The sequence below is a fragment of the Haliotis rufescens genome, unplaced genomic scaffold (assembly GCF_023055435.1).
Source record: "Haliotis rufescens isolate VD_foot unplaced genomic scaffold, xgHalRufe1.0.p SCAF_4, whole genome shotgun sequence".
NCBI classification, from domain to species: Eukaryota; Metazoa; Mollusca; class Gastropoda; order Lepetellida; family Haliotidae; genus Haliotis; species Haliotis rufescens.
Genome location: NW_025964112.1, coordinates 57,044,305 through 57,058,537, shown reverse-complemented (window position 1 = coordinate 57,058,537; position 14,233 = coordinate 57,044,305). Strand labels below are relative to the sequence as shown.

Here is a 14,233-nt window from a genome sequence, read left to right as displayed (position 1 = left end):
GGCACACCCCTTAGGTGCCCGCTTGCGCCCCGATCCGCGGGCCAAGACGGTGCACACTCTCCACGACGGCATCAGCGACCTGTTTGAGGTAATGATTGGCAAAAACCGAGTCAGAACGCCAGTAACAACCTCGTAATATTCTGCGAACAGAGATATTCGAGTGTAGGGCAAATGTTGCCGCTAGCGCCCTGATCTCGTGCGGGTTTGACCCCGCTACCGGTAACCCCCGAGACCGGTACGCAAGATTGATGACAGAACGAAGCCACAACGCAATCGAGTTGCGAGTTATGTCAACCGTGCGATTAGGGTTACACGATATGAACAGACGGTCACGCCCTTGTCTACGTTCATTCGAAGCCTTAAGATAATACTTAAGGGCCCTAACCGGACACAGCGCTCTGTCCTCAGTATCAGCAGGATGTAAGATTTCTTTGAGTGATCTTACAGTGAATTCTCTCTCCGTTTGCCCGACTCTCTGATTCTTGGCGACGAAGCCCATGAGCAGGCCCAGGCAGACCGCTCCTTCGTCACCCCTATCGAATCGTACCTTGGCGACATCGAGTGCATGAATTTCGGATACACGTGCCGCCGTGGCAAAGGAGAGGAGAAATGCTGTTTTCCAAGTCACATGCCGGAACGAAGCACTATGCAAGGGTTCATACGGAGCTTCCGTAAGTGATTGCAACACTAGGGAAAGATCCAAGGCCGGTGCCCGAAGGCGGCCCTTCTTAAGATCGTGCTGTTTGAAACCCTTGATAATACCCCGTATCACCGGCTCTTTGGAGAGACTGGTACCCATAGCAACGTCCCGTACCGTAGCAACGGACGAGACATAGTTGGCAATGGAACCCCCGGAGAGTTTCCGGGTCTCTCGCAAGTGAGACATGAAACGAGCAATATCCTGCACAGATACCTTATCTGGCGAATGAATGTGATGTTTACAACACCACTTCGTGAAAATAACCCAACGTGCATTACACACCTTCTGGGTAGAATCACGATGCATACTAACGTATGCCCGAGACGCCCGGCGAGAAAAAAACTTTACTCCTCAGACGCTCGGTGACAACATCCACGCGTGCAGATTGAACTGCCCTGCGTTTGGATGAAGCTGACGGGTGTGAGGGTGGATCAAGAGATCCGGTCTCACAGGCAGTGGAAGTGGCGACTGCGTGACCTGGGTCAGCAAGTCGGGGTACCACGATCTGTTCGGCCACATGGGCGCGATCAGTAACATTCGACAGCGAACTCCTTGGAGCCGGCTTAGAATGTGTGGTATCAACGCTGTCGGCGGGTAAGCATAAGCGACCAAGCCCGTCCAGTCTAACGCGAGAGCATCGTGATCGATGGCCCTCGGGTCCGGGACTGGTGATACAAACAACGGGAGTTGATTGTTGAACCGCGTTGCGAACAGGTCGACCATCGGACGACCCAAACGTTCGCACAGCCACTGAAACACTACTGGGTTCAGCATCCACTCTGTGGGGCTCGGAGCCTGAGGCTTCGATAGAGCATCGGCCAGTACGTTCCGCACACCTGGGATGTGACGGGCGCGTATCTGGCACGGGACACTGTCCACCAGAGCGTAAAACTCGAACGTGAGATCGAGTAGCGAGTGACTGTGGGTTCCCCCCAGTTTGTTCACATAGGACACTACCGTCGTGTTGTCGGTCGCCAGCATGAGCCGGGCGTCGACGAGACGATGCTTCCAGTGATTGACTGCGTTGATCACTGCCTTGAACTCGAGACAAGTGATGTGAAGACCTAGTTCGTCTACGCACCACAGCCCCGAGCTCACCTCCCCCTTTAGATGGGCGCCCCAACCCACTAGAGAGGCGTCTGTATACAGGGTCAACGTGGCCCGGTAGGGCCGCATAGAGACTCCTGATAAGACAATGTAAGGGACCGTCCACCACTCCAGATGCGGTCGGAGCCGATCCGGGAGGGCGACGGTCGCACTGTTCACCTCCGTTGCTAACAACTGGATTAAAAACCGTTGCAGCGGGCGGAGTTGGAGACGACCCTGTGCGGTGCAGTCCTGGGCTGATACAAGTAGCCCTAACAGCTGTTCCCAAAAGTGAACAGTCTGTTGCACCGCTAAGACTTTGGCAATCATCGCCTGAATTTTGTGCCACCGGTCTGGGGGGACAAAGAGGCGATGGGACACCGTGTTGAACCGACCTCCGATGAACAGCAAGTTCTGAGAAGGGGTTAACTCGCTCTTGGGGAGATTGATAATCCACCCAAATTGCTCCAAGAGCCGACGTGCGAAAACGAGATGGCGTGACAGGGTGTCCGTCCACCACTCCAGATGGGGGTGGTTAACCGGGTGAACAGCCAGGGAGCGGACGTGTGAATCATTCTGAGTTCGGCACTGTCCTACTTGGGAACGAGAAATATCCTGGAGTAAAACCCCGGTGTTATTTCTGGTAGAGCTAACTCCCGTACTGCCCCTTCTCCACCAACCTGCCGATGGCATCGGCGAGGATGGGAAGATCGGTTTCCGAATCGAAACCTGCCAACGGGGCAACGGTGAGCGGCGGATTCGCTTTGAGATCAAGCCAATAGCCGTACCGAATCGTGTTGACCACCCACGGGTCGTCGAACACTTGTTCCCAATTCTCCCAGTAAGTCTGGAGTCTGGCTCCCACTGGGGAAGGAGAGGGGGCCCTGACAGGTTGCGGCAGGTGCAACTGTCCAGGGCCAAGTGACTCGGGTTCGCCTAAGGGCCAACCGAAGTTGGCGCTGTCGGCATACGAACCCCTCCAATGAGAGTCACCTGGAGGGGCCCTTGCCGTCCGTCGACGACTTGGGCTTCCCCCAGTTCCCCGTCTTCCCGCAAAAGGGCAGCTGATTGCCCATACCGGAGCCCTCAGGGCGGGGCTACTTCCCAGAGGAAGAAGAACCCGACCCCTTAGACCTACCGGCCGCAGCAGCCTGGGGCGCGCTCCGGTTAGGAGCGGCACCCAGGCGCCTATGCAGGGACCCAACAAGAGCAAGTGTGTGCCGAAAGTCCTCGGCAACGTACTCCAGGGAAGCATTTAAACTGAGCAGGCAGTTGTAAATGCGCTGGTCACGGTCCGTGGGAGAACCTTCGACCAGACGGGCCGCTGCAGCCAAGTAAGTGTCTCCGTGAGACATGGAGTGCCGAGCGAGGGCGTCCAGCTGGTGCAAGGTAGCTTGCGTTACCGTAGCAGCCGGTGGGGCACGGACACCCAACCGCTCAACATGGGCCTCCGCGGTAGGACCAGCCTCGGGAAAGGCAAGGTCATGTACCGGGAAGAAACCCTTTCTCCACGACGTCGGAGGCAACGGGAGACCCCGACCGGAGGCCGCCGCGAAGGCGTTCTCCAAGGAAGGCTTGAAACCGCGCAGCAAGGTTGATGCGGGGAAAGCCGTGTCGGAAGACTCATCGTATACCTCGGAGGAACCCACAGTCGTGGATTCCCCGCGGTACCGGCCGGGGCATGTCCTCAAAGAGGTCATAAACCATGGCCACGCGGTCCTAAACCGATAGCGGGAGCAACGGTTCGGGGGAAGGACCGGTGACCACGGGAGCCGCCGCCGTACCGGTGGACCCCGCGGCCACCGAAGTGGCCGGGGACGGAACAGCCAGCGGCCTATCCTGAGATAAGGCCGCCAGCTTGGAGTCCACAAGTTATGCAAGTAATGCAGCGACGGAATCCCCGGACAGCACACGGGCCGCCAAGAGATCCGCCGCTTTACCGGTGGACCCCGCGGCCACCGAAGAGGCCGGGGACGGAACAGCCAGCGGCCTATCTTGCGATAAGGCCGCCAGCTTGGAGACCACAAGTTTCGACAACAATGCGGCGACGGAATCCCCAGACAGCCCGAGGGCCGCAAGGGGATCCGCCGCAGCCGAGGAGGTGGTACCCGCACGGGGACCCCGACCGGACGAACCGGCCACCACAGGGGTGGAGACGGACTGTACGTACAGCTGGTACCGCTCAAACTCCGCAGGCCCCAGACCTTCGCACAGGATGCACCGGGTGTCCCCGCAAGGAACCCTGCACCGCGGGCAACGATCGTGGGGATCCCGGGACGACAAAAACTTTCTGCACACCCCACAACTCCGAGGAGCAGGGGTAGAGGGGGTGGATACTGGGGACATATCCATGTCAGACATTGATTGTTTGCTATAAACAAAGAACAAAACATGGTTACAACGCACGCACCACAATGATTCACAAACGAACATTTTCACAAGAAAATAAACGAGCAATGTGAACATATAACATACACATATAACTTTTATTAAAGAAATAAGTGATGTTAACCCCCAAAACATACAAGAACAGGGGAAACGTAAAACACAACGTGCATACCCGAACCCCGCAAGTATATAGAAAAAAGGGCGGGAAAAATTTTCCGTTTGGCGGGAAAATTATAACCAAGCGTAGCTACCGCAACGCCCCATAAAAGCACAGTTTATTAGAGAATAAACTATAATAAATATCACCAAATCTTCAAGGAACGCTTCAGCAGGAGAAACACGTCTTGCTAAGCAGACGAAGGAGACAAGAGTGAAGGGTGTCACATGGCAGCTGGGTGGCTACGCACGTGCTGCATGAGGTAATTGAGATCTCTGTGGTAGATTTCGCTATAGCAGCAGTTGTGGGAGACAACAGCCTCGGTATAACAGTGGTAACGTATTACTTAATGTAATTATTTGTTGTTTAACACCATACTCAGCAATATTCAAGATATATTACAGAGGCCTGCAAAAAAAATCAAGTTTTCATCAGACAATCCAGTGATTGATATCATGAGCAATAATAGACGCCTAGGTACAAGGACATGGACATGCTATCAACCAAGTCACTGAGTCTGACCATCCAATCCATTTGGGTTCTGGTACCTTTTCAAACCTGGAATCCCCATCAGAATATATAGAAGTATGGGATTTGCAACATCTCTGGGATTCTGTTGTGAAGCATGCCAGGTCTTGTTACAAGTACTGATTCGACTGACTGTCACACAGGGAACTTGCATTTTACACATCCTTGTATCACAGTTACACAACTCACCATTTGTGATGTGTCAAGGGAGACAATCATTCTATGTTCATTTTCTGGACATTCCAAAGCTCCGGACACACTTGTGCCTCCTGATAAAACAGCAAACATAAAACAGTTTAATACAAGTTCATTTCAAGGCATGTGACAAAATAATGTAGGTAGGCGAACCAACCACACTAATAATTATGATAATAATGTCATTAACATCTGAGCACTATCAGGGTTAGGCACAGTCCCTGTCTGGTTGTCCAAAAGAAGTGAAATTGTGGAAGGACTGCGGTCTGTCTAGTCACATTATCCACAAGTTTGAACTTGTTGGATTTCACTCATGGTGCCAATCCCTGTAAATTGTCCACTTACTTCTGATATGAAACATCTAGTTTAATAACACGTCTACAGTAACAGATGTAGGCGAAAAGTTGTGCAGTCCCATTCTCAGCATACAAATGTGGAAAAACATAGGCATTACAAACAGAATACAGTGATCGCTCGCTATTGCGCTACCAATGGGGTCCAAATAATTGGTGGGCGTTATAGACGATGAGCCGTTTAACCGAGGCCGAGGCGGGGGAGCGCGCTCAGCAAATCTCAAATCATCAATAGGCCTATGTGTTTATCTCACGTCACGTCAAAATAGTAGGCTATATATTTTTATGGACCTAGATCTACCTGTAATATCATTCATTTATTAAATCTGTCATATTTCACAATGTCTGAAATACGTATTCCATTCTAATTTATCATTTTTTATCAATAAATTAAAAAATTATTCACTATTTCCCGCGATGTTATTGAAAATAAAATTCTCGGACACACATTTCGACAACGGGTCCGCATCGAACATGTCAAAGAGCAAAATAAAGACTATTTTAAGCAAATCTTTAAATATATTATACAAAGTGATAAATAAAATCAACAAAAATATATCTAAAAGTAATCAAACTTACATCTAAGTTATTATTTCCATCGTTTCGTGCGATCGCGTGTAATGTAAGTCAAATGACATCTCGGCTTTCGTCGCCTTGAATTCTCGGCTCGGACACAACGTTTAATGCAAAAATATATGCATGAAAAATCTTTGTCACAGCTCGTAACCTAGCCCGATACATTCGCAAAGTTCCATATTTTTAATATATATCGTGATTTCCTGCTTAAAACGTTCAGAATAACACGATTTAACAAAAAATCTTTCGCTAACTTCTGAAATTTATCAAACACGAGCTTTGTATCACAGCTTGATTGGCTGCCTGAGGTCACGTGCTCAAAATTGACCAATCACGAAACTTGTAGCAGATTTCGGCAAGAAAGCGTCATTAGAAACAAATTTTAATCCAATGAAATCGCTTGTTATAACTACGGGGAAAAAAACAGGCGATGTTACGAAAGCGCGATTACGAAATGAATGACCGCCGTGTTGTGACAGCAACTACATGTGTGTGACAGTTTAGCCTTAAATTGGATTGCCCACTAATTAAGAATATAAACTTCACTTGTGGTTCTCTTTTATTGCATGCATGCGCTTCTAAGATCAAAGGATGTATAGTGTGAAAAGTTAACTAGTAGAACAATCGTATTTCCGGGACCTGCCGCAGATGTTTTCAAACAGATTATTAGAACTCCATTCAGCGATAAACCGTTGATTATGCAATGAGAAGCGTTATGTGCAAATAAACAACGAACAACAATACAATCATGTCTGTGTAAAACTCTCAGTATTAAAAGTGTACATAAATTTTGGGAGCCATGCGTTACCGCGAGTAATAACCGAAGTAGCGCTTTATCGAAGAGCGCAATAGCGAGCGATCACTGTACTGTATTCAACATAATAAGCTGTACTGGCAAATATAATTTTAACAAGCTGACATCTGCTTGACTTAAGAACCATGTACCCTTCATTAAGATTGGGCGGTCAAAGTTCACTCAGAGTTCACCTGATGTCAGATCTATCAGAGAGGTATCTTATAGGAGTAAACTATCGGATTTTAATGACATTGTTACGATACACAAACATCATGAGGAGGAAGAACAGCAGAAACTATTTTTCAACAGCAATAAACTGGGTATTATTTGAACAGGATGCTTAATATGTTGAATATAGTATTTGTGATGTTATATCTCATATTCAGTGACAATTATGAAAAGTTTTGACAGCACTCCACCTCCAAATGGTATGATGACAACATTGTGTTGGCATGCAAGGTTGACAATCTTCACAACTTCGGCATGGCAACCTGAAAAAATAAAACACAAACAACTGAGTCTGAGTGAGAAGAATGATTAATGTTAAGATTGGCCTGATGTTGTCGTAATACTGCTGATAGCTGCGTAAAACAACACTCATTCAAACCTGGTTTCCATGGAGATTAAATGTTAGAGTGAGTGAGTTAACATTTAAAGTCACATCGGCAATATTTCAGCCATATCGTGGCTTGAACAAGTTATGCATTTATATTGTATACAAAAAACTGTCGTCGAAAAACCAGCAATATATCACAGATTATAATTGTAAAAATAGTTTTAGAACAACAAAATGATCAGATTATGACAGATGACACATTAAAAAACAGGCTATAGGTCATCAACAACTAAAGTTAGGCCACCATACCAGGGATAGAGGATCATTGTGATGAACCCAAAACTAACGCAATTTGTTTTTTGGGTGGAACTATCATGTCTTTCTTTACTGGATCTGAGCATCTGACATACTTACTTGGAAACGCCACAATGTCAGGGATTCTCTTGAACTTCCCCTCTCTGAGTACGAACATCTCGTGTAGAGTGTGTCCTGAAACCAGAGGCATCCTGAACACATAAACACCTCAACCAATCAGAAGTACACATGTCTTATTTAAAGGCAATTATCTGTGATTCCTACACAAAACACTGAACAATTGATGTCACTTATAGCCTTTTCTAACACCAAAGAGGTTACACACTTCTTTGTCACGAAGAATGGCATCTTCCAGAGGCAAGGGTGTTAACTGACTATAAAAGTCTAGTTTCCACCCTTGCCAAACTATGCTGGAATTCCGAAGTTACATTTTGGCTTGACTAACGAGTCTATGCATAGTCCAATCAAAATCGCGTAACGAACAAGACATTCAGTTTGTAAATAGGAGGGACATGGAAGGGACTAGTGGCGCTACGATCAAGCCTGGAAAGTCCAGCCAAGTTCAGCAAGGGTGGAAACTGGAGTTTCAGGGTCAGATAACGCCTTTGCCTCTGGAAGATGTAAATGGAGATGAACCTACTGTTTTGAGTTGTGAGAATTGTAAAAAATTACCATTTGAACTGTAAGCGAATGATTTATTGGAAGGACATCTAGAAACGTGCTGGTATTCCCTGCCTTGAATTCAGAATAACTTGAAAACTGAACTTCCCACCCCCTGCAACCCACCATGTGCCCTGAAGATCCGGTCATGACAGTCATCAGAGAATGGGATGCTGCTTCTCTTGAGCTCAGCAAGGTAGCTTTCATTCTTGATAGGTGTAGGGATGTCAGCTGCACTCATTTCAGGCTGGGGATGTATCACATATCATCAATTGTTGCTGACAATCAAGTCAGGCAGACAATACACATACACATATCATCAATTGCTGCTGACAATCAAGTCAGGCAGACAACACACACAAACACATATCATCAATTGTTGCTGACGATCAAGTCAGATAGACAATACACACAAACACATATCATCAATTGTTGCTGATGATCAAGTCAGATAGACAATACACAAACACATATCATCAATTGTTGCTAACGATCAAGTCAGGTAGACAATACACACAAACACATATCATCAATTGTTGCTGACAATCAAGTCAGATAGACAATACACCCAAACACATATCATCAATTGTTGCTGATGATCAAGTCAGGCAGACAATACACATACACATATCATCAATTGCTGCTGACAATCAAGTCAGGCAGACAATACACACAAACACATATCATCAATTGTTGCTGATGATCAAGTCAGGCAGACAATACACACAAACACATATCATCAATTGTTGCTGACGATCAAGTCAGGCAGACAATACACACAAACACATATCATCAATTGTTGCTGACGATCAAGTCAGGCAGACAATACACACAAACACATATCATCAATTGTTGCTGACGATCAAGTCAGGCAGACAATACACACAAATACATATCATCAATTGTTGCTGACAATCAAGTCAGGAAGACAAGACACACAAACACACCATCAACCAAGTCACTGAGTCTGGCCACCCGATCCATTTGGTCACCTTTTACCACCAGCATAGATTGCTGAGGACCAATTCCAGCGTTAGAAATTTGCACTAGTCCTATAGTCCTATAGTCCTTGCCAAACTCCCCAATACTTAAGGTATCATAAGGACTAGTAGATATTTGGCTATATGTCAGGACTAGTGGACTAAAGTTGTTTGTTTCTACCACTGAATTCTAACCCGGAACTCCTACAGGGGCTCCATATTTTGTAACACCTAATGCCCCCATTTTGCTACGACCACCAATATCACGAATCACCCCGAATAGGAAATTTTTCATGTTCATCTCAATCATTTCTTGAAGTTCTAAAATGTATCTTATTTGATTCGCAAACATTTGTACACTTCGCGGGAGTTCGTCAAAATCGGCGAGAAAGTTTTTGTTTGTCAAAAACTTTCGTGGTAGGGTCCCCGAATTGCAATTTTGTGGCTGTATCGTAATCCAATCGTAATTAATTCCTATGTTCCATAACAGCTTCGTAATCGATTATTTAGCATTCTTGGCCATTCTTAGCGATTCATGGCTTCCAAAATTCCTTGTCCCCAACCCGAAAACATCCCCAAACAGCCACGAATGTCCCGAGTCAACTACGAATCATGTAAGAACTAAGTAAGAACAACATTCAGCATATTCGTAACTTAGTCGTAGGTGATTCTTACAATTCGTGCATGATCCGATCATGAATCTTGTAATTCGTACATGTATCTTAACCCATTCCTGTCATTCTTCATATTTTTCAACCCGATTAGCCTCAAAAGTTTGTATTGTTGGCCGAATCATCACAAATTTCGAAACTTTCCGATTCGGGGTGATTCGGGATATTCGTGGTCGTAGTGAAAGGGTGGCATAAGGTTGGATCATCCATGGCAAAGCAGAGTAACAATAGGTTGTGGGCTAGTGTTTGGTTCTCACCTGAGCTGGTGACTTGTGTTCCAGACTGATGCCGACAGTAGCCTTCATCCAGTCCTTGAGTGCCGGCATGGTGCTCCCGCTCAGTCGGTACCTTCAGTTGTAGAAACAACAGCAATGATCATCATGACAGTCTTCATGTGGAATCTTAGAAGCTGTAGTGTCATTGAGTGAGTGAGTTGGCTTTAACGCCGCTTTTAACAATATTCCGGTTATATCGAGGCGTGTCAGCTTAATGTGGGAGGAATGCAGGTCTCAGATGTTTACCACTTCTGTGAAACCCACAAGCACAGGTATGGTGCTCACAAAACTAGAAACATAATCAGGGTGAATGGGAATTCAAACCCACAATCATAGGTTTCTGGCGTGCCCATCGGACGCAACTCTGCACAGTGAATCGCGGCGCCTTAGACGTCTGGTCCACCCGTGCCCCCGTCTTAATGTCGAATCTTAGAAGCTGTAGTGTCATTGAAGACAGTTTACTTATGGATTTTAACCTCTTTGTTCTTTCAATATCTCTGCTAGTTTCTGCTGGCTCAGGGTTTTACCTTGATTTACAAAAGTGGGGGTCCAGGGGTGATGAAATGGTGTAGTGTTTTGAAAATTACTTGATACACCGATGCATCACATTTTTTTACTTCTCCTGCAAGTATCGATCACAGTCGCACTCAAAGTAAAAAGTATTGTTAGTAACAGTTACACTAATTAGTAGTGAAAGTTAATAGTGCAAAACATAAATAGTTTCATCCGTTGTGTGCCATACTTCACACCGCCAACTGTAAATCGTCAGTGTGCCAGGTATTTGGCCATCCTGTCTATGAAAAAGATGGCTTACGCACCACAGATAAAATCACACGCAAGTATCTTGATACGTATCAGATCGTGAGTAAGGTATCGTGATACATATCGGAACGCACAGATGGTGTATCACTATTCAAAACTAGAACACTGACAATTTGTTTTTAAATTATCATAACCTGAATCAGGGAATATTTCATTCCAATTTGGAAATTTTACCGACATTTGCCTTAGACATGGTAGAGATGCATCTCTTCTTGGCAGAAAGAAATACAATGAAATTTTACCTCTCCCCTGAGAATTGAACATGGCCATCCTTGTTGATAAGAAACTTGGAATCCTTGTATCCCCAGCCATTCCATTTCAACACTTCTTGTCTGAAACAGAGAACAGCTGTGTCCTTATCCTGTCTAATGGGCAAGAGATAGGTAGGGCTGTGACATTCAAATTATTGATTCTTAGCAATATTCTGTACTACCATACAAATATTGAAACATGATATATCATGATATATGTTACAAATGTTATATTTGGGATAACACTTTCTTGATATGACGTGAGGTGAAATGGGGTTTAACGTTGCGTCAAAGATTATTGCACTTATATAGCGACGTGTGTGTGTGTGTGTGTGTGTGTGTGTGTGTGTGTGTGTGTGTGTGTGTGTGTGTGTGTGTGTGTGTGTGTGTGTGCGTGCTTGCACTAGTCCGGACTGATGCTGATTTATAGTGCTACCTCAATTAGATACCATGCCGCAATTTAACATGAATACCCCACTCACACACAGTATACTGACTCCGAGCTGACCAGTCCTTGTTTTAGCCCCTTTATGCCGAGCGCCAGACAGGGTAACAACAAGTAATATCATTTAACATCTTTTGGTATGACGCGGCCAGAGATTGAATGCTCTACCACTAGACCATGGAGGCCCTGTGTTGTGCATGGATTTCGTTATGTCGTGCTTTCATTTATCTGTACACTACTGTTCTGTTCCTTTACACACTCGTCTCATGAGCTTTTGGCTTCAAGGGTAAAATCGAAATTAACAAGAACAATTATCTCTTTGTCTGACATTGTCAACATGATCAGAAATGATCATTAATATAATAAATCCTTGACATGTTAAAGTTCTCTATGCAAAGATGCCAAGTAGAGAATATCATTAAATAGGGACCTTCAGCAATGGTCAGTTATTTACTCATATATTTATAAGAAATGAAAATAACACAATATACATTGTGAAATGTTTTAGAGGCTCAAGTTGTTAGTTCTGAAAAAGTATAAGATTTTCTTATAGGATAGACAAACAATACAACATGTTAATGTTATCCGCTTTCACATCGTCTGCTGGAAAATGGAGCAATCATAAAACAATCATGTCTTTTCTTATGAGAATGAATATAGGCTCATCATCATATCCCCAAAGGTGACATGGTATTGTATTTGGCTGTCTGGAGCAGACTATGCGGTGACTGACACCAAATGATTGACATCATTTGTTTTGATAGTTGTATGTACGAGTGTGTTTTCATGAATGTTACAGAGAGTAATTAATGCTTCATTGTTTCGTTGTTTATGTTGTAAGATAGTTGTATGTATATCTGTACACATATGTCGTTGACTGTGAAAGATTGCGTGGTGATAAACTTGTTTTATGACATGTATGTCAACAGCAACTGTTTTGATCTTTATCCCTATGATATGAATTGCCTAGACTGTGACGTCACACAATTCGCAAGATATCGCAATGAACATAGATGTTCCAAACCGTTAGGCTAATATAAACTTAAACGGTATACTTTGAAATGCTAGAAGGGTACGGAAGTTTTAATTTTTAGTGGCACGAATTTTCTAGGGTACGAATTCGTTTGGGGTACGAAATTACTGCAACACATTATATTTGGGTGTTGCACACTCAAAATAATTCTACTTGTCATTTCCTTGCAAGCCTTTTCCACCAGAAACAGAGGATTCATTATTGAAATCAAAATATAAACACGATACCAGGAGGTCGCTAAGAGTAAGATTGCAACGATTTTTCTTCTCCATATTACAGGTCTAACGAGACACAAGTTCGTGACATAAGATTACTTTGTGCCAAAAGACTGAACTAAAGCTTATTTATACTACACCATAACTGTAATACACATTGTCCTTTGTATCGCTACGTGACAAGCATGCAGGTTTTGACTTCCCAAACAGCTCAGTCGCCAGGTAATCAACAGGCACACACCTGCGCTTCGGGATGGTTGGTGCCTCCTCGCCGACACTAATTTTGTTGTCATTGGAGGCACATGGCTGAAGTTGAGCTCCCTGTGAGTGATCGCTATTATTAACGTCGACATTTTGTGCTCTTGAACCTAGTAAATGTCCTGAAATAACAGCAAGCCGGTGTTTTGACGCCATGTTTTCCTTGTGGTTACGTTACACGCGAGTATTTCAGTGTGGTTTTGTTTGCAAATTATCTCCCTTGTAATGCTTTTTGTTCGCCACATACCCTACTGTCATGCGAGGCTTTAGTGGGCGTGGTTGTTCATAGTTCAACTTGCTGGACTGGTGACAATCTCGTCAAGGTGTTACCTGACAACAAAGGACACGTCAATTTCAATTAACAATTATTTTTTTTTAGATTTACTAAACAACAATTAGAAATAAACTAAAAGCTACATAAAAATTTATTGAACTCCTTCGTATAACATATAGAACTCTCATAACATTCCCAGTACTGGGGTTGTTTTGACTCGGAGTCATGCGGAATAAAGATGATAAAAAATGTTTATTTTGAAAAAAAATAAATATATATTTGCTGGGGGATGAAGTATATTTCTGCTGACAACACATGTTCAAATCTAAAATGTGTCCATAAGAGGGGGACTGGGTGAGCGAGTATGGTTTTACGCCGCTTTTAGCAATATTCCAGCAATATCGCGGCGGGTAACACCAGAAATGGGCTTCCCAAAGAGAGTCATGTGTAAGTTAATTCTGATTCGGGTACAAAAAGGCCAAATAGCTTAAATATACTGACGCCCAAACGAAACTTTACCATACTTGTAAATCACTCTAGTTTAAAAACCACAAAAGATAGATGCATGAAGTAAAATGTATTGAAAAATCAAAATCTCAAATAGATCAACATTTAAAATGTGTCATACAGCATCCGATATTGGCATGGCAGTTGCCCGAATTGAGGTGAGGTAGCCAAAACAAGCTTTCAACGTAAGGG

At 44.5% G+C, this 14,233-nt stretch overlaps 1 protein-coding gene across 1 annotated transcript in view; it reads right to left on the bottom strand.

Moving 5' to 3' along the window:
• Positions 1-13,464, bottom strand: part of LOC124114430 (alkyldihydroxyacetonephosphate synthase, peroxisomal-like) — a 36,356-nt gene extending 22,892 nt beyond the window's left edge. Inside the window, exons 1-7 of the mRNA XM_046474990.2 lie at positions 13,244-13,464; positions 11,301-11,390; positions 10,219-10,309; positions 8,437-8,557; positions 7,750-7,824; positions 7,199-7,270; positions 5,049-5,128 (exon numbers count right to left, since the gene is read on the bottom strand). Coding sequence (XP_046330946.2) covers positions 5,049-5,128; positions 7,199-7,270; positions 7,750-7,824; positions 8,437-8,557; positions 10,219-10,309; positions 11,301-11,390; positions 13,244-13,416 — 702 coding nt within the window. The 5' untranslated portion in view covers positions 13,417-13,464. The remainder of the gene's footprint in view (positions 1-5,048; positions 5,129-7,198; positions 7,271-7,749; positions 7,825-8,436; positions 8,558-10,218; positions 10,310-11,300; positions 11,391-13,243) is intronic.
• Between the last annotated feature and the right edge of the window lie 769 nt (positions 13,465-14,233).